The 27,239-nt window shown below is 40.6% G+C and overlaps 1 protein-coding gene across 1 annotated transcript in view; it reads left to right on the plus strand.

Annotated features, from left to right (window-relative positions):
• Positions 1 to 27,239, plus strand: part of spryd3 (SPRY domain containing 3) — a 53,979-nt gene that overhangs the window by 2,457 nt on the left and 24,283 nt on the right. The window contains exons 2-7 of the mRNA XM_044210073.1: positions 112 to 239; positions 1,967 to 2,042; positions 5,391 to 5,515; positions 6,190 to 6,325; positions 6,473 to 6,661; positions 26,154 to 26,303. Of these exons, the coding sequence (XP_044066008.1) occupies positions 112 to 239; positions 1,967 to 2,042; positions 5,391 to 5,515; positions 6,190 to 6,325; positions 6,473 to 6,661; positions 26,154 to 26,303 (804 nt within the window). The remainder of the gene's footprint in view (positions 1 to 111; positions 240 to 1,966; positions 2,043 to 5,390; positions 5,516 to 6,189; positions 6,326 to 6,472; positions 6,662 to 26,153; positions 26,304 to 27,239) is intronic.

Genomic DNA, 27,239 nt, shown 5'->3' on the forward strand with positions numbered 1-27,239 from the left:
TTTAATTCTTTCTCTCAGGCAACAAACAGCCAGGACAGCAAACATTGCACAGCCTGCTGAACTTATGGTAAAGTGCAAATTTTTAACACTTTCCCATTTTTGTCCATTCAGATGGATGACATCAACGTACTACACCACAGATGCCTCCTGAATCTGAGGCGTCGAATCAGAGATATTGGGGATGGGCGCCCAGCACAGGAACGATATATGAGGTTGCAGAAGGACGGAGACAGACTCAGGTCAGCCTGTAATTGAATTTGCCTCAATTGAAGTGGAGATTGAACTGAAGTGATTATGTGGCTTTGTGTGATTGGGTGAAACGGAGTAGTTTATCTCAAAAAATGCTTCTGTTTGTATTGTGTTGATTTCTCTGCCTACTCATTGGAGGGGCTTTTTAAAAAAAGACTTGCAAAACGTGTGCGTGCTATAGTGGGTTTATTACATATTTTAAAATATTTTCACTGTTATGTTGGTTTGCTTAGCAAGATATTGGGTGGAAAGTTTTCTTATTTTATTATCATTCTTATGGGCCATGTGCCTTTATTCATTTAAAGGGACAGTTCACCCCAAATTATCCATCTAAATTGTTTTGGTGTGAGTTGCAGAGTTTTGGAGATATTGGCCGTAAAGATGTCTGCCGTTTTGAATATAACGGAACTATATGGCGCTCGGCTTGTGATGCTCAAAGTGCCAAAAAAAAAAAAAAACATTTGAAAAACTCAACAGCAATGTCTCTTTCCAGAAATCGTGACCTGGTTACTCAAGATAATCCACATATTTGTTGTGAGCAGTTTCATGTAGGAATTATCGGTAGAAAGAGAATTGTTCCTATTCAAGAAAGGCAGACATCTCTACAGCCCATATCTCCAAAACTCGGCAACTCACACCAAAACAATCTAGATGGATAAATAGCACTACAGGTAAGAGAAAAAATATGCATTTTCGATTTTAGAAAGAAGCCATTGCTGTAAAGAAAATCCTGAAGGTTTAGCATGCTGCTATTATCATCAACATGTTGACCCACAGTAGGGATGCACAGGTGCCCTCTTTTTCCCAAATTCAAAATAGGAGATCTTTGGCCTATGAGAAGAACATACTAGTTTGTACCGTTTAATTTTATTCTGTCTCTGTTTTCTCAAAACCTTTTAATGTTTGTATTTGGGGAAAGGGTGAGGGTTAATATCACTGCCTCACAACACAGGTAGAAGATGGAAGACAGACAGCTTAAGGGGCATAGTATGTATAGTATTTGTTTTGCCTTCCACATTAATAAACCCAAACAGGTCTATTGCTTACCTCAAAACCTTGGATTAAAAAACATTTTTAATTAATTGTCAATGGAGGCTTGTTTCTAGGTCAGCAAATGCTATGCTATCCCTAATGAGAAAAGTTTTTGTTTGACTGTAAACCTTAGCGGCCCAAACCTAGCATGTAGTTTTGTTCTATAGTAATAAATGGTGAATGTGATTCCTTATTTTAAAGATTAGCATTTTTTTCATTTTTTCATTTTTTTAATACTGTGTAAAACATTCAACACACTACCTTTACAAAGCTTTAGAAGGTCCAGTGGTTCTCAGGAAAATCTGTTTGTCCCTGCACATCTCCAGTTTTCCCTTCCTTAACAAAACATCCCTTCCCTTCTTATATAAAGCTGGTGAACATCATATCTTATAAAACAGTAACAGCCAATAATCATGTGCATGTAATTAGATATATCTCCCTCTAATCATCTGGCTAAACAGTTGTACTAAATCAGCAATCATTGTCTAATAATTGTTAATAATGGGTACATATTTACGTCTCATTTCTGTTGCACATGTTGGTGCATGTGATTATACTGATGATGTCTTGACAGTCCTTCGATCAAAAGATGAGGTTGCTCTTCGATATGTGTTTCTGATTGTGCACACAGCAGTCTGACCTATTAGAAGACACCTATTGTTAACCTGTAATTTCTTCTCTTTAGTTACCAAGGGAACTCTGAAGAGGTGGGTTGCTATGTGGCTGGCCATCCTTTATCAAAGGGAAATTGCTACTTTGAGGTAAGGCACAAGTGATAGTGATGCAGTAAGTCCGCATCTGACGTTGTTGTAACTGAGTTGCAAGACCTGACCGTTAACGCTCCAAGATTTTTTTTATTGTGCATTATTAGTTGACATGATCGCCACTAGGACTACACGATTTAAAAGAAAGGAAAAAAAAATCATATTGCGATTATTTAGACAGATACTACGATTGCGATATGATTCACTATTAGTGAGGATGATAATTTTTGCATCCCAATTTTTATTTTCACTGAAAAAAACTATTTCAATCATGATGATGTGACATCTGTTGGGGTCTGTACCAAACAACAAACATGTTTTCTTACATCTGGAGAACAAGATTTGTAGTCCAGGGTGTCTCTGCAGCACTACAGTACTTAATTATAATGCTGTTTTGTCACACATTTTATCTTTATCAAAAAAATTGCAGCTTCTGCGATATTGCACTTGGCCGTATTGTAATTTCGATAATATTTCGCTTAATTGTGCAGCTCTAATTGCCACCAACTGCTATCTCTAACTGTGTTGTTGTCACCCACTTTTTGTTTATAGACTACCTATTCTTTTTCATTTTTGGATATATGGTAATCATTAGAAAATAAGTAGACTGTTGTTCCTTTGCACAATCGTTCATTTTGAAATGTTGGGGGGGGTTATTACAATATGATAGGCTTTACCACATACCATCGTCCCTGTGTGTGCCCAAGATTGCTTTACCATCCGGCCAGCAATTTTATCCCCTGGAATCCCATTGCTGACAATTTTCTCAACTTCATATTAAATTTTGAGTGCCCCCCTACAGTCCCAGTTCACCAGTGCAAAACCACTACCTCAAAAATGTCCTAGCTGCTTTGGAATGAGGGATAGGGTGTGGGTTAGGTGGTATCTTTGAGCAAAAAGATTAGTCTAACACACAGTGTTTTTCAGCAAACAGTCAGGCAGACTGGCAGCAGGAGAAACTTTTTGACATTATTTTAGCAAATCTGAGGTGCCCCTGTATATAAGACCGTTCTAATAGTTCTCATACATACAGAAAAGTATGAGGAAAAAGTATCCTGGTGATTTAGCTCAGGAAAATTGCAAGAGTTCAGTCATAAATTAGGTGCAGAGGGCTGCAGTGTGTTATTTATGAGGCAGCTCGTTTGTGGATGCTGCACGTCAGAGCAGGCCTTGTGACGTGTGGTTTAGAGACAGCAGGTGAGGCAGGCATACTTCTTTGTCTGGGTTTTTAGGCTTCAGGAGGAAACATTAGGCTATACGTTATCCTGTGAACCTACGTCATTGTGCTGAGCTGCAAATAGAGCCAGACAGGACCATGCCGCATCAGAGTCCTGTAGCCACAGCAAGCTCTCTTGTAAATGATTTACTTCTTCCGCTATTCTCTTCAGATTTTTTTCATCTTGAGATGAGAAGCACCACTTTGGACATATGTTGAAACATTTCAGATCTGCTTCACTAAGATCTGAAACGGGCTGACAATGTGCTTTGACGTTATTTATCGTAGCTGTGAGGTGTCCCAGATTTGTGCCAGATGTGACATTTCTTTTAAATGTCCTTATCCATCTCGTTCCTCCCTAGCAAGAAAATCTTAAAGATAACAACGTTTATATTCAAAAGGGAATGACATTTGGAGCCTGTTACATCTCTCTGACAACAAGAAGTGGATTTTAGTGTGGTCATTACCTAAAGTTTTACGCTACATTATTCTCCACTCTGTGACGCACATGCTGTCAGTTTCCTAGATATCTCGAAAATTTGGGAACGTTTATTCTCATAAAGGTCAGGCCTCTGTTGACGTATGCGTCACTGCTATCCACGTGTTTCTCCTCGTTCTGCTTTCACAAGGAATCCATTTCACCTCTGTCACTGCTGCTGCACTTTCTCCAGTTTTTGCCATCTGTCCTCTTCAAGCCCAGCTGAACATCTGCAGCATTCCACTTGTTTTAATAGATTTTTTTACAAAAATTCATATCAACATAACGTAACGGCTCATCAGCGAACACATTCCTGCTCTTTCTTAATCTCACATGTCATCTCGCTTGTTTTTTGGAACTTTTATTTATATCATACAGACACAAATCCTTAAAGTGCCTGACTGGTGAGGAATCAGGCCCGGAATTTTTAGTCAGGTAAACCCAAGAAGCACACATGGTTTCACACGTGCAGATAGCCGTCATGCAGGAGCAGTGATTTGGGGGTCTGGGCTGAAGAGGGAGGTAGAGAATGAGGGAGGCAGATAAGTGGGGAGGGGGGGAAAAGACATGCAAGGAATGATGCAGAGGAAGAACATTTTGAGGGGTGAGAAATGACTTGGAGGAAAGGAACAAATGCAGAATCACACCGGATGGGGCTATTCTCCTGTGCTTTTCTCCATTACCTTTCACCTAATTCTGCTTGGTAGTGTGTGTCATTTTGCTTTGATTGGGCTTAGCTAGCAGGCTGGCGTTATGTCTGAGGGGAGGAGGTGGAGGAGGTGGGAGGAGGTTTTCCCATGCTGCCACCGGGGCTCTGGACCAGGGATGTGCAGTAACATTTTCACGCTGTGATTATTGTGGCCAGAAATATCACGGTAAACGGTATTATCACTATACTCCTTAAACTTTCCTGGAATGCTACTATTAGTGCTAAATAGTAGTAAAATTACTCAACACTATTATTGTCTTGTATTTAATTAAACCTAACAAACTGAACAGTGAACTGTATACTGCGGCTTTTATGGACATCAAATACACTAAAAACACCAAAAACAAAAGCAGATTGGTTGTTTCAAACTCAAGACAGTTGACCGGAAATTACAGTCTGTGTCTCTTAGATTGTATGCACGCATGTTTTCGTACATGTTCTGATTTCTTTTGGCTGTTAATAATAAAATAAATAATAATAAAACTTTATTTATAGAGCACTTATCAAAACAAAGTACAAAGTGCTTCACAACAAAAGAAATAAAATACTGCAGTGAATGACGAGATATAAAGAAATAAAATACACAAAAGCAATAAAATGAACAGTAAAATAAGCAGCCAGTTAATAGTTGCCAGCATATCTCTGTTCTGGACAGCCGTATACCCGTGCAGGGAGTCAGACTCTGGAGATTTACTAGGGGGCTTCTTTTCCTGTGTCAAGTCTTTCATTGAAGGTGCGACTCAGTGAAGTTTCTCACAATACAGTATAAGACTTGTGTTTTGATTTTTGGATCTGTCTTTTTAAAAAAACAACAAAAAAACTTGTAGCCTACATAAGTGAGTAAAAACTATAAAGGCCCTAAAGTGTGGCAGTCGGTCAAAATACAGTGGCTAATTGGTGCCACAGTTGTAATTACAGTGGTGTGTGTGTGTGTGTGTGTAGGTGACAATAGTGGACATGGGGGTGAGGGGGACCATTGCTGTAGGCCTGGTGCCTAAATTCTACAGGCTGGACCACCAGCCTGGCTGGCTGCCATACTCTGTAGCTTACCACGCTGACAACGGCAAGTAAGTCAAACCACAGTCATCTATACTCTACAGTACAGCACTGGTTTCTTGCATGGTTTGAGAAAATGGATTGTGGCCTGTTGATGCTGCATCCACACATAACTGCACATAACAGTAATTCCCTGTATCATTCTCCTTAGCGCTCTTACTTTTTCTTTTTATAAAACTTGCTGGTCACAGAAATAGAATATTTGGTGTAATGACCTTTCACGCCTAATTATTGTTTGTAGGGCGTCAACTAATGATTATTTTCATTATCAATTAATTTGTTTGTTTTTTTTATAATTTATTATTTATATAATTCATTATACATTTATAGTAGTAGAAAATAGCGAAAAATGCATATTACAGTTTCTCAGAGCTCAAGGTTACATCTTCAAATAGCTTATTTTGTTTGACCAATAGTTCAAAACCCAAAGAAAGCAGCAAATCCTAATAATTGCGGAGCTGGAACCAATGAGTGTTTAACATTTTTGCTTGATAAATGACTTCTATGTCACCCTCCTGGTATCGAAAACTTTAGGGTCAATCAAATATGGCTTTTGAGTTACTTAGAGAGGTGGGAATCACTCTGTCACTTCAGTAGCACATCATTTTTAGTGAATGGTTATTTTTATAGCAGTAACTTGCTAACATTTATGTTATGAATATTTTTATCTCTTCATTCTTCCTAGGTTATACAATGGCAACCCTGTGGGACAGCAATTTGGACCAAAGTGTGCTCGTGGTGACCGCATTGGCTGTGGAATACACTCAGAAAATATTGAAGCAGGTTTTACAAAAGTCTTTTTCACCAAAAATGGCAAAGAGGTAGGTGTATATAATGTGAATGACTTTCTGTAATGCTTTATTTCAAACATTCACTAGCACTAGTTCTGCACTAGCAGACCTGTCTGTATGTATAATGTTGTCTCTGTTTCTTCACCCATTGTTTCTTTACATCCCTCTCCTATGCAGGTTGGTTCAGTGGAGGTTCCTGTGTCGGCAGAGGGGCTGTTCCCCGCCGTAGGGATGCACTCTATGGGGGAGGAGGTGAAGGTTGACCTGAGGGCTGAGTGGTTCCTGGAGGAAGATGATAGTATGATGATGGTGGACAGCCATGAAGATGACTGGGGACGGCTTTACGACATCAGAGTGAGCGGCACGGTAAGAAGTAGAAAAAGTTATTGTTTTTCTCAAGGTTAAAAGAATACTCCAACATTTTGGGAACGTTTGAGTTATGTGCATTCAGAACAGAGATAACTGTTCTGTGCAATGTCTAGCCTAGCTTAGCAGAAAGATTGCAAGTATTTGGAGTATGTGAGTGTGTTGTTCACACCACTAAGCAGCTACATTACCATACTAGTTTTCAGTTGCCAATGTGAGCTGGCTGATGGTTAGATACAGTTCCAAGTAGGACTGCAAGTAATTATTTTAATCATCTGCCCCCTAAACGTCAGCGATTCGAATCATCGGTCAAGAAACCCCTGAGTTGAATCTCATCTTGTTGAATCGTTGCTCTTTTTTTGAAGCTGAGTCATTTCACACAGAGCAACGCAGGATAACAGCATGACTTTTACAAACAGAGTCTGTGATGACTAACTGTAATGGGAACAGAAGGGGGATGGAAATACAGGGCAGCGCAACTTGTTTCTGTTCGCTGCTCTGATGCTCTTTGCTCCGGTGGTGAATGTTAGCAAAATTGGCTAAACTACTTTTAAACCAGACGCTGGTACAACCTCCTCTACTGCCGTCCAGTGTGGGTGACTCTTTGGCTGATAGAGCTGTCAGCAGCCCTGAAGGAGAGACGCTCTGTGGTGCGCTAGGAATTTTATAACTGAAGTATGACCAGGCCGCACAGTGAGTGTTGCAGGTTAAACAGACTCATAGGAGTTTAGTTTGGGCCGAGTGAGCTGTACTGTAACTGGGTGGAGGCCATGAATAATATATTTCTCATAACTGTAGGTGAGGTGTATTGAAGAAAAACATCAGCACCCCACCAACACTGGTGACTCAAAGTCAACTTGGAAAATTTTGATTCAGGTACAGCCCTAGAATCTGTTGACTTAAAAAATAAATAAATAAATAAATAAAAATATATATACATTATGTGAAAAATAACAAATGCATTAGCTTACCCAATTCTGATCACTAGCCAAACAAACTACAAACCATTCATTCATATGAGAAAAGTAAACAAATCTTACTCATCTTTCAGGCTGTACCACTTCAAGAACATGCCTTTATATAATCTATATAATTTTCTCAGTTCACTAAATGATTAGTCCATAAATCACTTAAGCACTATTTTCAGAAATGTTGAACATAATAGTGTAGCATACTAGTATATTAGTGGTTGAAATAAATGCCCACTGGTTGTTTGCGTTTATCCTGTTGTGAACACAGAGACAATGTATGTGAAAACAAACACATTACATATATTTTGTGTGGTTTTTCTAGCATATGTCTTTTGAATGGGACAGATTATAGTGTGATTTTTCTGTTGCTTGTACTTCTGCGTGGTTGGTGCCAGTTCCCCATGTTTGTTTTGTACTCTTACAAGATCCTTCAACTGCCTGTTCTTTAGCAAATCCCTCATTGTTGACAGATGTACTTAATGCTCTCTAAAATTCAGGGAAAGCTCTAGACACAATCACTTGCATTTGAGTTATTTTGTCTCAGTCGTTGTATGATCTTGCCGTGAGTGGATTTCGGTCACCTTTGGAATATTTTAGCAGATTGCTTCATGACATCAGCTCAGGGATTTTCCTCTACGTTCGGTAGAAAACGGGTTCAGTAACAAGGTAAACAGCAGACTCACAGTGAAGACGTTGAGTCTGTTTCACTCCCTCTTTGCTACATCAGAGTCGGGGATTATGCAACTGTTTGGCAAATCTACCTGCAAAGCTTACGCACACAAGCAGGGTAACACACCAATTTATTTGTCTACAGATACGAATACAGATAAATCAGGATGGGATCTTCAGTTGTAATTTGCTGTCATAATAGTCTCGTTATTATACCCCAATTAAACCTGTTTCCCATAACGCATTTATTTTGGTTTTCTCATATTTTCTGTCACTCAAACAAACACCCACACACACAATGTTAAGAATGCGTTAGTCGAATTTTGGCCTCTGAGGGACAGAAGTACTCCATAATAAGCTGACAGACACACATCTGACATATCACTATATAAGGTGTTATGGCAAATGTGTTAGCAAACGACTGCCTACTTACAAATCCTGCAGGGACGGAACAGCATTACCATCCTCAGAGTCCTGTTTCTGGCCACCTGATCAATGTTAGTCAAATATTTACTCTCCTTTTTGGCTCCCATTTTGGTCTCCATTGTTCTTTACCTCCGAGATGTTTTGCTTTTCACCAGCTAGTCGCTCACTTTGTCTGCGATTGGTGCTGGGCAGGTAGTGTTTGGTGGGTTTAGCACACCTGCCTGTTGCGGCTGGACCTGAGGTTGATGAGCGCTGAGACTGAACTATATAGTAAATCTGCCAGCTGTAAAACAAAAACACAAAGCTGAAAGAGACTAATAGCTGAGTAGGGCTGAGACCAAATATAAGAATATTGATCAATGCAGCTTTAACGGTGATAGACTGGAATCGGCCTATAGTTAGATTTCCCATCTATAATGTAATTAAAACACAACAGGCTGAATACACAGAGAAATGGATACACTTGTTTTACGTGTTGTAGTGCAATAAAATAGCCCAGCAATACATATTACCTTACTGAAATGTTTAGTGTTGAAATTTGTACTTCAGTTATGTGTTGCCTCATTTTGAGGAACATCAACATGATTAATAAAATGGCACCATAGACTCTAGCCTCAAAAATGTCAATAGAGTTGGATCTAGTCCTGTCTGACACAGTGCCAACAACAAAGTATATGTTTCATAAAGATAGTATTACAGGACTAATGCATTTCTTTACAGTCTCATTTTTCTGTTCATTCTGTGTAATTACCTCCTGCAAGCCTGATCAGGTTTGTAGTTTCGCACTTGTATCAGAGCAGCTTTTGATCTGGAGATGCAGCAGGTGAGGTAAGGCTAAAACAACATTTTGTGTTTGTAGAAAATAGTATTGGAAAGTTCTGTCTGCATAGCCTGATTTCCTGTGTTCTTTTTATTAAAAAACTTTGGTGTCCATTGTGCTCCTGCTGTAGTGCTCTTTGTTCCAGATTTCTTTACCCCTCCTGTTTAACAGCCCTGCTCTCAAGGTTTGATTTGTTTGACCATGGTATGATTCAGGTTGACTTGTCTCTGTATTGGTGCTGAGCTTTGGGCTGTTTAGTAATGCTGACAGGTTAGCATTAGATATTTCACACTCATTTCAAGTATTTACAGAGTAATCCATTTTGCCTGTTGTTGTGGCTTCTTCTTGTTGTTTGGCACTTTTATGACGCCGTTGGTGCGTGAATGAGTACGTACTTCTGCTTACGCAGAGGACATAGGTTGAGTAGGTCGTCCGTCAACGTGGCCCAGGAAACATTCATTTACACACTGCTAAAAGAATGTGGCCATATGCGGCCCAGACCACCTCCGAATGTGGTCTGAGCGATCAGATCTCATTGCGTCCTCAGTGCGTCTTGGGTGCATTCACACCTGTACTTAGAGCTGTCCACTTGTGATCGGATCACCCAGGATGCATGTTAATGCCAAGTGTAAATAGGGCCTATGGTAACATTAGCAGACATGAGCTGTTCTCTAGAAGAGACACCCCATCTGCAAAAGCGGGAACAGTTAACACAAACCATCGTAACACAGTGAGGTTGTGTTAGCTGTTGGTGCCTAGAGGCTAAGCTAGTAGGCTAGGCTAGTGTTTCACAGGAAGTAGCGTCACTGCACACTGTAACCATGGATATGGAGACAACAATCACTGGATTTCTTTTGATACTGATGAAAATGTCTAAACATGATGATTATAAGGGAAAATCAGGAGTTAAAAGAAGCGTCTTCTGATTTCTAAGCACATTTATACATTATATAGATGTCGACTAGGTATTGATTTGGCTGATTTATGACTCTTAGAAGTCTTAGATGACTCTAACCATTGCCTGAACCATGGACCGCCACTATACACGCCACGGTACACCCTAATGCAGAGTCATAAATCCACCTGAACTCCACTAAATATCTTTTGTTCTTGTGACACAGAATTGAGCTCTCACATACACAGTATATCTTCTGGTTAAAAATAAATGATATTAACAGCTAAATGCCATTGCCAATATAACACATTTTTAGCTAGTTAACGTGGCTATAGGGATGGGAATGTCGGTCAGTCCGCCACTTTGTTCGACACTGAAATATCTCAACAACTATGGGACAGATTACCATGACATTTGGTAGACATTCACAGTCCCCAGTGGATGAAACATACTGACTTTGGCGATCCTCTGACTTCATCTAGCGCGAGGTTCACATTTGTGGTTTTGAGTGAAATGTGTGACAACTATGGGATAGATTTCCATGAAATTTGGTGCAGACATTAATGTTCCCCTATCAGGATGAATTGTAAAAACTTTGGTGATCCTTTGACCAATGTTGTGCAAGTTCACACTTCTCAAGAGCTAGCTCAAAGTTCAGTTCACACAGATTAAAATGAACTAGTTCACGTTCATAGTTCATCACAATTTGGAATTTTGAACTAGTTCATGTCTTCCATTTTTTTTCCTTTACAAAATGCTGTGAGTTTGACTTGGGTGGAGGAACTTTGCGGCTGTTGGCTCGTGGTCTTATACTTTTAATTTAACACAGTGTGAGCGTTGTTCACTCCCGCAAGAGTGAACAACGCTCAAGTTTCTTAGTTGCAAATGGATACATTCAGTTCACCGTTCACCAAAAACATTCAATGAATGGCGCTCTTTGACTTTCATCTAGCGCCATCACCTTGTCAGATTTTCAGTTTTGTCCAATACACTGGTTTATGACAAAACTCAGCTTCAGTTGCACTTTGTGTTTACTGCGAATTAGCAAATATTAGCATGCTCACATGCTAAACTGAATATGTTAAACGAAGACCTGCCATACAGTAGCATGATAGCATTAGCTCAAAGCACGGCTGTGCAGTACAGAATCCCAGTGCAGTCTCTCTTTGTACCAGCCCAAAGGCAAGTGTTACAGTGATTAATACTGACTGATATTTGGCCTTGTTAGAGGGTTAGAGTTCAGTTTCAGGGCTGTTTTCTCAGACACAGACTAAACTATGATTCAAGTAGTTGTTGTTAGCCACTCGAATGGAATCCATTGTTGGCAACAACTGTGTTATCAGCGGTATCACAATGCTGTATTCCTACCACTTTACAGTAGTGAACTGTAACACCTTTGTTCTGTGTTAAGGTGTGAGCTCTCATCGACCCCCTTCCTTCTCCAACTTCAAAAAGTAACCGCAAGACTACAGGCAGGTCTGTCATTGACACAGGAGAGATGGAGGCCAGGCTGTGTGTGGGCCCCGTATGTGGTTGTGTGATAAACGTGTCTATCCGCAGTGATACACAATCATCTGCCACACACACACACATACAGTACAGAGGCCATCATCTTTTCTGAAAGCAGACAGAGGTCATAAAAGCTGAGCGCTGTGGGTGAGAAGGATGATTCAACCAGCAGTCGTGCTCTCTTGTCTTTCTGTCTCTCCCTTCTGTTTTTCTGGACCAAGGAGTGGCAATGGCATGAAATGTGTTGGTGGAGCCAAGTGCCTGGCAGTCCACCAGGTTGTAAAAATTCAATAAGTGGAGTAACGGGACTCGCAGGAATCTTTTACTCTTTCTCATGTGGTTGGAGGTTTTCACAGCTGGGGTGCCCAGCTGCATCGTCCACTCAGCAGTCCAGCAGTGATTTCTTTCTTCTTCTTTTTTTTTAGGTTTCTTTTCTCTCGCTTTCTTTTTAGTTTTCTCTCCATGAGTAAGCTTCCATTAGCCTTTAGATCCATGATACGGTCATCATTGTGTGGTTTTGTGTGGGTGATAATGCTCAAACTGATAAGGTTGTCAAGTTTTGACAATTACCAGGATTTAGTATAAACACTGAAGACAGGGAAGGGTGTGGGACAAAGTGGTAACAGTGGCTGCTTCCTGTAAGAACAGAAAGTTTGGTTTGTAGAGCAACAAGAGAAAAGGAAAGTGCGGAAATGAAAAGATAGGAGGAAAGAAGAGGTTTGTTTTGAAGGCTTGAAATCTTTGAGTAGCAGGATTAGTATGATGTAAGATTATACTCTAAGGGCAGAACATTATGTCAGCCACAAGGTGGTCTCACTAAATCTTTTTGATGGTTTTGACTTCTAATTCATTTCATTGTGTGGTTTTAACCAGTGCTGAAACGGCCTCAGTTTGCCTCAACTTTTCCAAGTGTCTGCTTTGGATCTTTGAACACAGAACTCCCCTCTCCTCTCCTCTCCTCCCCCCTCCCCTCCTTTATCCTTGTCTCCTCCTCTCTTTCTCTCCTCTATCCTTATTTCTTTTCCTCTCCTCCTCTCTCTTCTCCTCTATCCTTGTTTCCTCTCTTCATCTCTCCTCTCCTCTATCCTTGTTTCTTCTCTTCATCTCTTCCCTCTCTCCTCTTTTCCTCTCTTGTCTCCTCTCCTCTGTCCTTGACCCCTCCCCTGTATCCTTGATTCCTCCCCTGTATCCTTGTTTCTTCTCCTCTCTCATTTCTTCTCCTCTATCCTTGACTCATCTCCTCTCCTCTCTTTGTTTCCTCTCCTCTCTCGTTTCTTCTCCTCTACCCATGTCTCCTCTCCTTTCCTTTCCTATCCTCTCCTCTACCCTTGACTCTTCTCCTCTCTCCTTGTTTCTCCTATGGATTTCAGTAACATTTTAGTTGTCAAGCCCATAGCTGTGAAGTAGATTTTAAGGGGCATGGAAATATTTTTCCTCCTTTCTCACACGTACGGCTACGCAACAGATATTTCCAGTCCTGGTGGTATCCGATGACTTACGGATCTCTCGTTTGGTTGCCATAGATCATGAATTACACCTCTCTGGCTCCTCTGCGGTTTGTTTCGCCCAACAGCACCTCACGAACATTTAGTCAAAACAGTTAAATAGTTTTTTTTATACGTTGCTATTTGATAAGTGTGGATAATAACTGTTAAATGGTAAATGGACTGTACTTAGCGCCTTTCTAGTCTTTCCGACTACTCAAAGCGCTTCAACTACATATCACATTCACCCCATTCACACACCGATGGCAGGTGCCAACTGCTCATCAGTTGAAAGAAAGTAATGCATTCACACACACTCACACCCCGAATTCACAGCCCTCGGGAGCAATTTGGGGTTCGGTGTCTTGCCCAAGGACACTTCGACACGTGGGCCGGGGGAAGCCTAGATCGAACCGCCGACCTTTCCGATTGGTGGACGACCCGCTCTACCACTAAGCCACAGTCGCCCGCAGATGATAGTTGTCCTTACTAATTGTTAAGAGGGGTGGGGGAAAAGATTGCTTCAAGATAAATTACCTTTCTGACTGGTATGCTTTTGATGAGGCAGTACTGAGAAGTGTACAATGGTGATGGTAGTGACTTGTCTGCAGATAAGACTTTGCCTTTGTGAACTGCTTACATTACAGTCAGGGGGCGGCAATCCTGTTTAGATAGGCGGGTATCTATCTTTCATCATACCTACCTTGCCAAATATCCCCCCTCCCTCCTGCTCTATTATATCTACTCATGTGTTTGTCTCTTTTATAACTCTCTCATTCTATTTCTTGTCATCAAATATTGCATCATTCATCTCTGTTGTCCTTGAAACAGCTCTGATAAAGTTTGTATAAAAAACAGTGAAGATTACTTTTCAGGGAGGTTACAGTTTTCACTCTCTCCATTTTATTTTGATCATCCTTTATTTTGCTTTTTGTTCCTTTCAACTTTTTAATCACTCATCTGAAGGCCATTTGTTCGGGGCAATGAATACTCTGCCCTCATGGTTCTACTTGACTGGAAAACTGACGCAAATGGAGTGAATTTTAATTTAATGGCTGTGTCCTTATTGGCTCTGTTTTGCCTATAAAGAGTTTCACTGGCAGCTTGATATGTGATGAAAGCAGGTTTGTCATTATGCAAAATGTAAACATTAAACGTGTGATGCCTGCCAAAACAGCAGACATCCTCTACTTATTAACTCTCCTGAAGAGCAACATCATTTGAAATAAAGGTGTATCTCTCTGCAGTGTAATGACACTATACTCAGTGTTTAATTTAGCCTCTATTTGGTAACCAAATACCTTTTTTATTTAACAATTAATTGGTAATTAAGAGGAGAGGGTCATATACAGTATGTACAGCTACTACAAAATACAGGAGAACCACTAGTTTTAACAATATGAAAAATGGAATTTATACTGTTATTTATTTCATCTGTCTCTGGGGTGTTATGAAAATAGTTTTTATTATCAGATTTGTGTTCCCTGTACACAAACTAGCAGCACTGCATACAATCTGACAGAGCTTTAAAAAGATGAAAAAATACTCAGTCCCAATTCTTCTCTTATGGTATATGGACGTTACAATGTTTCAACCACAAATGGTCTCATGCAAGTAAACTTTACCTCTTCCTAACAATAATAATAGTTGTCCTAACCTGTCCTAATCTGACAGAGCCTCCTTAATGGCAACATGAAAGTGAAACTATTATAATGGTATTAACAAAATAATAGTACACTTGGAGATGTGTAAAACTGCCAGTTACTCAGATAGATAGAGGGCCCTGTGTGCTGATGTGACGGCGCACTTTCTGGGGTTTTTTTGTGATGGGGCGAACAGTGCACTTGAAATGAGGTGGAATTAAAAGAATCAATTATCACAATCAACGGGTGTGTTAAGGGCTGTAATGAGTCGTGACCAGTCACGTCACCCTTTTTAAAAGCAGCGCCATGATGCTTCCAACAGTCCAGAAGAGAGAGAACTATATTCTTCTTTGGGAAGCGCATAAAGTTCAACAGATGTCTCTTTCTAAGTTAAATCTCTGGACATATTGAAAGACCAGCCATCCATTTTTTCCATGTCTATAATGATGCACAGATTTATCATAAACAAAGGCATCCACATAATAAGCACGTAGGTCATGTCCTATCATTAAGTACAATAAATGAAACAACAAAAAATTCCTTTGTACTGTAGTGATTTGCGGATAGTTTTTCTTTCTTGAACTTGCATTAATGATTATTTAAGTTGCATTAGATTAGACGTGGCTGCATTAACATGTAGCCTATATATCAATACTGCCAAAACTGGGAATGAAGAACTCATCTGTTTAAACTTTACATGATTACATAAACTAACTGTTCTATGTAATGAACCTGTTTATATGACCATTGTGGTATTTGCAACAGTTTGACTGCTGAGCTGGTTTTTGCAGTGCACTGCAAGAGCCAGTATGCCGACTGTACAGATGTTAACTGTAGCTAGCTAGCAACATGTGCACTGACCGTGTCTGTTTGTGTGTGGAGACTCACTAGAAACTTCAATTCTTTCTGTTGTTTTCCTCCAGTTTCTCTTCTTTCGCCCCCTTTTTTTTTTTTCTGTACATTTATGAAGTGGAGTCCCAAAGTCTCAGCATAAGTGAAAATGTTTCAACTTGGCTGAAAAATCTGCAAACCCTGCAGTTGTGTCTTCGCCTCAGTTTGTGCCATCCAGGATTAATTTCCATTGACTTTATATGCAATCACACCACTTCTAAATTTAGCTTTTCGTTTGGTCTGAACACACCATAAGAATTGTGGAGTTTTTAAGTAATGTCTTTTAAATATATTCAGTGTTTTCCTTACATAGAGCCATCTGTGGCGCACCGCCACAGTTTAAACACGGCCGCTACAGAAACATAAATAATGAAAATTCCATTATGAATAGTAAATGGCTACATTTATATAACGCTTTTATCCAAAGCGCTTTACAAGGTTTTTGCTGCTCATTCACACGCACACACACTCTGATGGCAGCGAGTTACCACACAGGGTGCTGGCAAACAATTGGGAGCAGTTTGGTGTTCAGTGTATTGCCCAAGGACACTTCGACATGTGAACAGGATGTGGTGGGTATCGAACTGCCAACCCTGTGATCAGTGGACGACCCCTTCTACCTCCTGAGTCTCAGCTGCTCCATTATGAAATGTTAAATCGATTAGTGAAGTTGTGGCCGCATGAGTGGACAAATGGCGCTATGGTCACAGTTATTATAGTAAGACTAAAGATGCCAGTATACTGGTCGACTAACTTGAGCTTCAAAAGGTGTGCCGTTATGCCCGTATTTAAACGTCTTGCCCCTCTCAATGACGGCTTTTCACTCTTCCATTGTTCAGACCAACTATAAACACTTGATCCGATGTGGTCGGTTGACACGTCTTACGAACTAGTTCTGTTCGAGCAGAACTCGATCATAAAAGGTTTGGTATCAGAAGCATTATTTGCTGGTATATTACCACCAATTAAGTGACGTAAAGGCTGTTAATTAGTAAACAGGATTAATCCAGGAGAGTGTAGTTAACGAGAGCAATCAGATCTGCTATTACACCCACAGAAATTATGCAGAACTTCCCCTTAAAACATGTCACAAAGTGTCATACAGCAACCAAAACTAGACAAATTACAGTGCACTAAAGTGCAAGGGTACCTCACGGCTGGGTGTAGTCACAAGAACAACAGACCTGACCTGACCATGCCCAAAAGGTTCAACAGACTTTTACCTTTCAACCAATAGAGGTCAGTGCAGCCGCGCTTTTTAGTTAGTAATTTCATATTTTAATAGAGGAAAGAAAATCATTTCGATCACATGACATTTAACAAACTAAAAACAGCAGTTTGAATTCTGAGCTCGTCTGACAACTCAAGCCATTAACACTATTCAGAAAGATTTGATTGATCTGTTGGCTTTAGTTTTCATGCCTTTTATTTAACACCAATAAATTTAATGTTCCTTTTCAAGTGATGACTGACTTCTTTATTACTTCATCGCACATACATTGAGGAATTTATTTTCTCTACCTTTGTCACGACTGTCAGCTGAAGGTGTCTTAGGCAAACGCAACATGTTTGATAATAATCCACATGAATGGTGTTTTTTGCTTGCCACCATGCCCCTGCACTCTGTTTTTCTTGAGAGGAGACATTTGGCTGGCTTTCCACTGCGTACGTGCGGCTCAGTGCGAACATGAGCCTCCAATCCTCTGCCTCCTGTTGTCACAGCAGTCGCTGTGCCCACCAACTTAATCCCCTGAGCTGCGGATGAGCGGGCCGACTAGTAAGTGGACAGCACCACCTGAGTCTGCAGTTATCAGTTTTCCCAAGTGTACCGGTGCTCCCTCACAGCCCATATCTCACGTTCACTCCCTCCCCCCTATCTCCACCACTCCCCTCTATGTGGAGATAAAAACTTTTCAAGATGAATGTATCTTGCCCTCTGACACATTTTTTCTGCTGTGGAGGTGCACAAAAGTTATTTTTTTAAACTTAGCTACGCAGTGCAGTATCCCCTCCAGAGCATCTCCTGTTTGAACCACACCAATCATTGTCAAGTAATAATCATTATTGCTCCATTCCTCGTTGTACTTTTTCCAATTGCCAGAGCCAGCTGTAGTACCAACGCCCATCTAAGGTTGCCTGCTTCCTTCCTTCCTTCCTCTGGGAACAATAGCCATGAATCCCAATATGACACTGCTCTCGGATGAAAGTTCACAACTTTCCCATCAAGTTGTTGTGGTTGCAGCCTCCCAGGCCTAGCAGTGGCACCATCACGGTTGCCTCCAGTTCTCTGAACTGAGCAGCGTGAGAAAAGAGGAAATTACAAATAGCTTAATCCAAGGAAAGTCGATGGACTGAGTGGAGGCTGGCTGGTGGTAGCAGAGTGGACATGCGTCACACAAGATGACCAGAGTAAAGCTGGATTTATAGTCGACTCAAGGGGTTAACAGGAGTCCCACCGTGATTTATCGTTTGAAAGAATGTAAACACAGTTACTGTGAAAGCATCAAGGTGAAATCATTTACTTTGTGAGGATGGGCTACACACATACTGATATACTACTACATACTTCGCCTTGTCTCATCACTGAATAGGAGACTACAGCTGTGCAACCGCTGTGGTTACGTTCATGCATTCGTACAGAGCGGCGATCACGGTGAACAGGAGGTCTGCAGTGTAATGGCTTTGCCAGATGTGTATTACTGAAAATGAGAAGACTACTGGGAGTCTTCAACTTGTTTAATGTTGTCCACACTCTCAACGATCTCCACCGGCATCAGAAAGTTGAAAATGCAAGCAGCCCAAGCTGACCAATCACAGGTCTTGCGGTCTCCATCGACGGCGTAGCCCTGATGTGTAGTTAGTCATTTTTGAGGAGGCGCACATCAGCTACAACGTACGACGTAGCCTACGGCTCAACCTCAAAGCCTACGCACGTAGCCGCCGTAGGTACAGCATAACCCCTTAATGCAGAAGAATGAATCCAGCTTAAAGTCTTTATCTGCATCTGTACTCTTAATTGTTGGTTGTTGTCACCAGAGGATGACTCCGATCTCTCTGATCTCACACACAATTAATGTATTTTTCTCTTCATTTCTTCTTAACTGGCCTCTTCTCCAACTCCGAGATTCCCTTCAGTTTCACAAACTCTCTAATTGAGGTTCGCTGATATTCTTACGGGCCAATAGAGCACGATGACGATGGCAGATTTGTGTGCAAGTGCCTTTCCAAACCCACAGTACCATGCAGCTCATTTGTTTCCAGCTTTGTTACATACATCTGATTATAAGCTGTGTTTCCCTGGGGGTGTGTAGAGATTAGTTGTGTATGTTTGTGTCTTTAAAAAATAGTTTTATCATAGTTTGTAATACTGTGTCATGCTGAAATTGTTATGTAATATCTGCTTTAACATTTACTTTCAGCAGTGGCTCACTGTTTAGCACTGTCGCCTCACAGCAACAAAGTCCTGGGTTTGAACCTGGTAGTCGACTGAGACCTTTCTGTGAGGAGTTTTCATGTTCTCCTTTTTCTCGGAAAGAAATCAACACCCTTATCCCAATATGTTTTTTATGATAAACATAACCCCTCCAGTAGGATGTATAGGATATTTATGATAATATGGATATTATTTGTCCAGTGGTTTTTATGTCACTCATTTTTCACACGTAGCAAGTGCTGCTCTGTGGCCAGATTTCTATGTTTGACAGAGATTTGGAACATCATGGTGATGATTTCACTCACTGTTAGATTTTAAGCCTTTAGCACATTGTTTATGAAAGGTCGCATATACTCCAAAATTGACATGGACAGCAGACACCCACGTGATTCTGTTTTTTTACTCCATTTTGCGTCTGCATAGGCAGCCGTGTTCACACATGTACAGTCTGCACGGACATTGATTTTGGCCGAGTGGACATTGTGCATCAAACCTCGTGGGAAGATGAATACATGTACATCATGGGGACCCTCGTGGCTATGTGGACATGAAAAAATATAAGTAGTGCTTGACTCATTCTGCACCTGGAGTCATGCATGTTATTCATCAAACCTGAGAAATATATTGTACTCAGTTTATTGAGTAGCAGACTTTTTTTTTCTCAGGTTGACTCAACTCAGTAAATGTTTTTGAATGTCGTTTACTGAAAGGTTCCCGGTGGAGTTTTTGTTTTTCTATGAATGGGTCCCCATTTTGTTTATCTTGTGCATGTGTACAAGGACGCACATGCATGCACACCCACTCAGGTGACTTGATACACATTCCTGCCCATGTTGTTCCACTGATCCACAGGTGGCATTAACACGCCAAGATGTGCTGCAATGCGCCAACAAAGGCAGGGAAGAAGACTGCTAGCTAGTAAACAATGCTGGATTTTAAATCTTAAAAATCAGCTTTGCAAATGTTTAAGGAAATGCACTCAGCACGTTTGTTAGAGCTCAAGGATGAGTGTCATGCGTGTCGATGAGTAACAATGAATGTAAACAGAACTTTTGTTTGTGTAGAAAACTCCACAGGGTCCCTTTTTTTTAATTTTTGAGTATTTCTATTTCAGCATCACTAGCCTACATTATCATTTTTTTTCCTGAACTTTGTGTTGATGTTTCACATGTCCCACCACTGAACTGCGCTTAGTGTGGCATGATAAAGTATAACAACTGTGAACTTATTATTCTGTAACCTAATATGTCTTTTCAAGATTGTCATCCTCTCTGGTGATATTTAGTTCTTACCCAAGAGTAACTGGTTTTTCCAAAGTAAAACTAACTTTTTATGACTTTGTCCAAATAAGTCAGCACTGGTGGCAAAACGTGCTGGCATTGGAGCCGCAAGTTAATTTGGGCAACATCTTCCCAGCAGAGGTGATAATGGTGATAATAAATGGAGTGTATTAAAAGGTGATGAAATGCTCCACTTTGCCAGTGAGTGATGAGGTGTCAGTGAAGGGCAACAATGTGGGTCCTTGTTTCTCAGAGGTTTCAACAGAAATCTCTGAGGAATGATTGATTGATTAAACCTGCACGTATGTCTATTGTTTCACAGTGTTGTTTCGTGAAATAACTTGTGGCAGTTGCGTAGTGTTCAAATGTTACACATAACATTAGTTGTCACTTGCGGTCTTGCAGAAGTTTAAACACAGTGTTGTTGCAGGTGGGGATGTTGCCGTAAGGCATGCTGCATGCATCCAGGCCAATATCATCTTGTCATCTAACAGTAAATACTTGTTCGCCTAACTCTTCTTCACTTACTGTGTCAGTGCTATGGTAATTACAGGTTGTGTTTTGATTTTGCATATTGTTTTGGTGCTAAGTGCCTATTTGAACTTCCTAACCCAGTTAAACAAGGTCAATCCCACAGCAAGCAGTTGTGATATCACACAACGTTTTACACGCTTGAACAAGAAAGTTGTTAAAGCTCTGAAATGAGTGAGTAATTTGTTTTGAAAGTACTATCATAAAATTACACCAAAAATTGTTCACATACAAAAATGTACTGCAAATATGCAACTATGGTGTTTGAGGCGTTGGCTAACAACCTGACATTTGAGTTGAGTTTAAACTTGTGAGCAATTATGCTGTTTGAATGAATGAGTTGTAGCGGTTTTGTTCAGGTAATTTATAACTCTGAAGAACAAGCTAATGTAGTGCGTTTCATGGTAATATAAACAAAGTCATGATATGGTTTAGGTAGAGTAATTTTAACACCGTTTAGCACTAGTGGATGCATTCTGTACAAACATTACCTGTTAGCTGCCAGCCCATTAAAAAGCAGCAGTGACAGAGTGGCTGTAACCAGCTGTGGAATTATGGCAGTCGTTTTCAGTCCATAAGGATATTCATCTTGGTCGCCTTATGCACAAAAAAAGTGACTGATGGACAAGTCAGATTTAGCTACTGGAGGCCATCCAACCTAAGTGTGAGATGAATTAGAGCGCGGAATCGCAGCCTCTGGACAAGGACACGGCCAGCTCATGTATTTTTCCAAATTAAAGTGGCACATTTGGACCAGATCGTTCACATTTTAATGTCCATATTTTAGCTTTTAAGCATATAAATTGTAAGGATTTATTTTGAGAGAAGAACAACCGTGACGAAGAAATATGCAGGACCAGGAGATGAAAGAAAAGGGGACAAAAAACACTTTTACAAGGACCACAAGTGAACAGACAATGTGAAAACAATGTGAAATACACAAAGAAGCAAATCCATGAAAAAACAATGTAATGAAAAGAATAAAAATACAAATGCAATAACAAAATTAATTAGCTGAGTTATATGGACTCAACTGTTACATGATGTCCTGTCCGATCAGAGTTTGGTTGACAGGTTGGTTAACCACATTAATAAAGAAGAGGTCTCTTAATTTCAGCTTCACCTTTCTTTAAGTTCCCCCATTAGGTGTGACAGGAAACTGGCAGGACCACTCTCTGGGCGTTACATCTGTTTCCCAGGCAGCAGCTCAACAAAACACAGCCTTGCACACCACCGTCACCATTCTCACCACTCAGAATTATAGGAGTGAGTGAGAGAAAAAGAGGGTGAGAGAGAGAGAGATTGTCAGCTATCTCAGTGAGGCATGCTTTGCTCAAGGCTACGTCTCTCTTTTTCTGCCCTCTTGTCTCTCTCCTCCTTCCATTACTCAGCAGCAAGAAGCAAAAAAAAAAAAAAGGTGCGACTGAGTGCTCATCACACCGAAACTCTTTCCTCCTCTCCCAAAAGAACAGCAGCTGTCCAGGCATGAAAGTGCAGCGGGTTAAGGAGACACGAAAGGGCAGTCTGTACCAAAGAAGGTGGAGGCTAATACTGTTATCTGTGTTAACAGTTAATCATCAGAGTACTATAAAGAAACAGTGTAAAAATGCATAACGACAGCGCTCTGCAATAGGACATAGGAGAAGTTGGCACTAACTTTCATTATGAGGAATAATCTACAGTTACAGAATGTTTCTATTTTAATTACAAGCTGTTAGTCCATTGGAAGTTTAGCAATACAAAAATGTACGGACATCAAGTTACTTTAGTTTAACAGCATAAATGTTAAATTAAATGGCCCTTGACCACAGAACACATTTCTGCAGTCTTTATGCAACCAGACTGACAACTAGCAGCTGATAGAATTACGTAACTGTAGACGCAGGCTTTAGGTTAATAATCCTGTAAACTCTATGTTCTTCATATCGTGTCATCACCTCATATGGTCTGCACTTATTTTTGAGAAATTCAGTTTAGTATATGAAAATTTTCAGTGAGTACTCTCCTAGAAACCTTCAGTTTATCTGCTGTTTGATGCTTTTCTTAAAGGTACCGTGTGGAGCTTTTGACCACCAGGAGTGCTATGGAGCAATGTTTTTTTTGACTGGGTCCCTGTTTTGTGTATATCATGCACGCGCACAAGGACGCGGGCAACAAACGCACATTGCTCACACTGTTTCACTGATTGAAAGTTGGTAGGTGTAACGCATCAAGAAATGTAGGAATGAGTGCGTGAATGTGAAAAATAATTTGGTCGCACTGGATGGCAAAATACACAGATTCGCTAAGCTTCTATACTAACGACTCGAATTGGGCAAAAAAAAAAACTTGATCAGGACATTCCTAATTTGAATGCGATGGCATGAAAAAAGATGTTTTGTAATTTTTGGGGGAATTTTCTCATACCTTGTTATTAATAGTGCACTGTAGACAAAACAAGAAAAGAGGGGAGAGATGAGGAATGACATGCAACAAAGGCTTGTGCTTGTTTAACAATGCATTTTGGGATTGGTGCCATTGATGCAGTGTTAAATTTATATTTTCACAAGAGTTACAAAATCACTGGTTATATTTTCCTTGGCGTGGGCATGGTTTGAATGCTGCATTCATTTACCAACAACCTCTTTTTGTTTTTGACCTCTTTAAATTAACAAAAGTTGGCATTTAACTGAGTCTTGTATAAATTATAGCTACACATGAACTATATAAGTACTTTTCTCACCAACCAGTTTAATCTATCATCAAGCTCAGAGACTGAAATGAAACTTTTTGATTGCCTCAGCTTCATTTGAGTTATTTTCAGTTTGATGTATCACTAAGCAACAGAAAATAACAAAAAGGGGGGAACAAAACTTAATTGAGACACTTGACTTTTTTATGACGTAGATGTTGAATAGCTGTTCCCACCAGGTGTGTCCTTCAAGTGGCTGGCTAGTGAAACACACACATGCAAACACAAAGGCATACAGAAGCAATTTTGTCCACCCCCACATTGTCTCTAATCCTCGCCTTTCAAACTGGGGGTGTATTCTTCATTGAGCACATGCTCACACATTCGCACACATGCACTCATGGCATGGAAACACTGCTCAGCCTAAAGGCTTTGTGGTTGTCTAGCTGCCCACCTACTCACCTGTACCCACCCATCCTCACCTGTTTAGATGCTTAAGACCAAAATAGACCTGAAAGTAATTGCATTGTCATCAGGTGCTGTACATGCAATCTCAAGTGGCTGTTGATACTTGTAGGATAGTCATCATGGGCGGTTCAGTGAGGGTTTCACTGGGTTTGGAAGTGTCAATCCGTCATGGTGCCCACTCACTTAGGACACACTTGCAAAAGCTAGTTGCGTGGTTAAGTCCCCTGCCTCTGGAACAACATCGGGCCAAGGATCCTGCCTGAGCTTGATCTGCTGTCTTCCATCTTTTGTCTCCTTCTCAACTTTCCCACTTAGGCTTACTTTACTGCCGGCCCCTTGGGCCTTGTCACCTAACTAACCAAATAAAGTAAAGCTTGAAACTAAGACAGTCAGGAAAAGTGAACAACAGCAGTAACTAGGTTTACTGAGAAAGTTAAGGCTGTTGTATGGTTGAAACAAACTAGTTTGTAAGACGTGTCGTCCGATCATGTTTGAGAGCAAAAGTGCTTATAACTGTTATAAATGGCCACACTCAAAGGTGGGGTAAAAACCCTGCCATCATAGTGAGGGGCGAGACACTTTTGGACAGTCTCTCCTCAAAGGCATTCATGGTGTTGCACTTTTTTGTACACACAGAAGTAACAAGTAGTCTGCAGCTTTGCTAGCAGCTCTAAGACTGCACAAAGATGCATCTTAGTTAAGAGTGTTAGCATGCTAACAAAGTATGGCTGAAGCTGATGGGAATGTTATTAGTTTTGCAGGTATTTGGTCATAAACCAAATTATTGGACAAATTAAAGATTTGACCTTATGATGGCACTAGATGAACATGCGATCAACATTTTAGGCCAATCCATCTAACAGTGGTTTCACTCAAAACCACAAATGTCAACCTTGTGGTGGCGCTGGAGGAAAAGTCAAGGGATCACCAAACTCGGTAGGATTCATCGACTAGGAACCATTAATCTCTGTACTACATTTTGTGCCAGTCCATCTTTTAGATGTAGAAATTTAACAGGATAAGTGAAATATTTGACTTTTCATCTAGTGTAGGGGTTTTCAAACTGAGGTAAATGGACTACTCAAAGTGCTTCAACTACATATCTCATTCACCCCATTCACACACATTCATACACTGAAGGCACAGCCCTCGGGAGGAGGCCGACCTTCCGATTGGTGGACGACCCGCTCTACCACTAAGCCACAGTCGCCCCAAGTCTCTCAGGGGAGAGTCTCTCAGGGGAGAGTCTCTCAGGGGAGAGACTTGAGGCAAAGGTCCTGCGTGAGGTAAAAGGGACAGGTGCATGTTGGTGTTCTAAAAACAACAGGAAGTTATTATAGTTTGGCCGTTGATTTGGTCCGCTTATCAAAACGGTCAGCAGTTGCAACAGAGGCTGTTACACACAGCTCACGGAGGAGATTAAGGTATTTCAGAATTACCCCGATTACCACAGCATCAAAAATTGTCGAGAAAAGGTTAAAAAAAAAAAAAAAACCTCCTTCTTGGAGTCGTATCTCAGTCAAATCTGAACGCACAGACATGACACACATTTTTATAACATTTAATTGCAAATGCATTGCATAGTTTTTGAGATTTCAGTCTGGATCACAGTGGTGGAGCTTTTCTGTTTAGGGATGAATGAGCTTTATGGTTGGAGTTTATTGGGCAATAACTCAGGTGGGAATGTGAGTCTGTATCTTAGCATGTTTGTGTTTGATTAGTCCCTTTTTTATATTGTTTATTTCTAACATATTGACCCCCATTCTTCTTTCTCTCCCCCTCTGTTCATCCCCTTCCTCAGCTCTTGGAGTATGTTGGCGAAGGAAAGAGCATTGTGGACGTGGGTTTGGCCCAAGCCCGCCAGCCACTCACCACCCGCTGCCACTACTATGAATTGGAAATCGTTGATGCTGGGGAGAAGTGCTACATTGCCCTGGGCCTGGCAAGAAGGGTGAGCTTTCTAAGAAAAGAACAACTTTTGACAACTTCACACACCTACACTCAACAGAGAAGCAAGTTTTTTTTGGCCCTTTCCCCCATTTTTCCACACTGTTATATATTCAGCAGTATAGTTCAATAAACTTAAAGGATGAGCACTGCAGGACTAAGCCTCCCATTGGCTGACTCTTCCATTCTACTTTCTTATGCTCTCTCCCACTGGTTCCCATAGTTCAACAAGTTGTTGAGCTAACATGCTAGTGATGAAAACTTTGACAAAAACCTGAGTTGGAAATACGACAGGTAATTAGCATGTGCAAAATATTCCTCAGGCCATGTCTTGGGAATGTTGTAAACTTGTCCTAATGGAAGAGCAGCAGCACTCTTGTCATTTAAAAGGTTGACCCCCCAGATACATGTAAATTTAAGCGTATGGAGAAAGGATGATGAGTGGCTAAGTCCATAAAGACATTTTTAGAGGACACAGACTTTGTGAAATAGACTCAGCTAGTAGTTAACATAGTGGTACTGTTCATAAGCTTTATTTTCTTTCCCATTATCTAGCAGCTTAGCAATTCTCTTTGGATCTAATGGCCTTCTTTGGGTAGATGAAACACCTCCAAGAGGAAAATACAATTAGAGAAATTTTAACACCTCTCATTTGAGCCCTTATTTCTTTTTCCAAAGAATGCACATGCGGTTCCCATTTCTGCATTAGCACTGCAGCTCTGCAAGTGACTATTACCATGTTGAACTGCTTTGAAGAATAAGACAGACAAACCTGTAGATGTTTGGGCACTGAGTGTGACTGATACACATTAAGAGATGCAGAGAGTGACTAGAACAACGGTTAATATATCAAGACATTTCAATACATAGCTGCAAGGATGTAAAGTATAAGCAGTAAGAGTTCAGGATCTTGCAGCAGTTACACTAGGGCTGTTTTGAA

The sequence above is a fragment of the Siniperca chuatsi genome, linkage group LG10, assembly GCF_020085105.1.
Source record: "Siniperca chuatsi isolate FFG_IHB_CAS linkage group LG10, ASM2008510v1, whole genome shotgun sequence".
Classification (NCBI taxonomy): Eukaryota; Metazoa; Chordata; class Actinopteri; order Centrarchiformes; family Sinipercidae; genus Siniperca; species Siniperca chuatsi.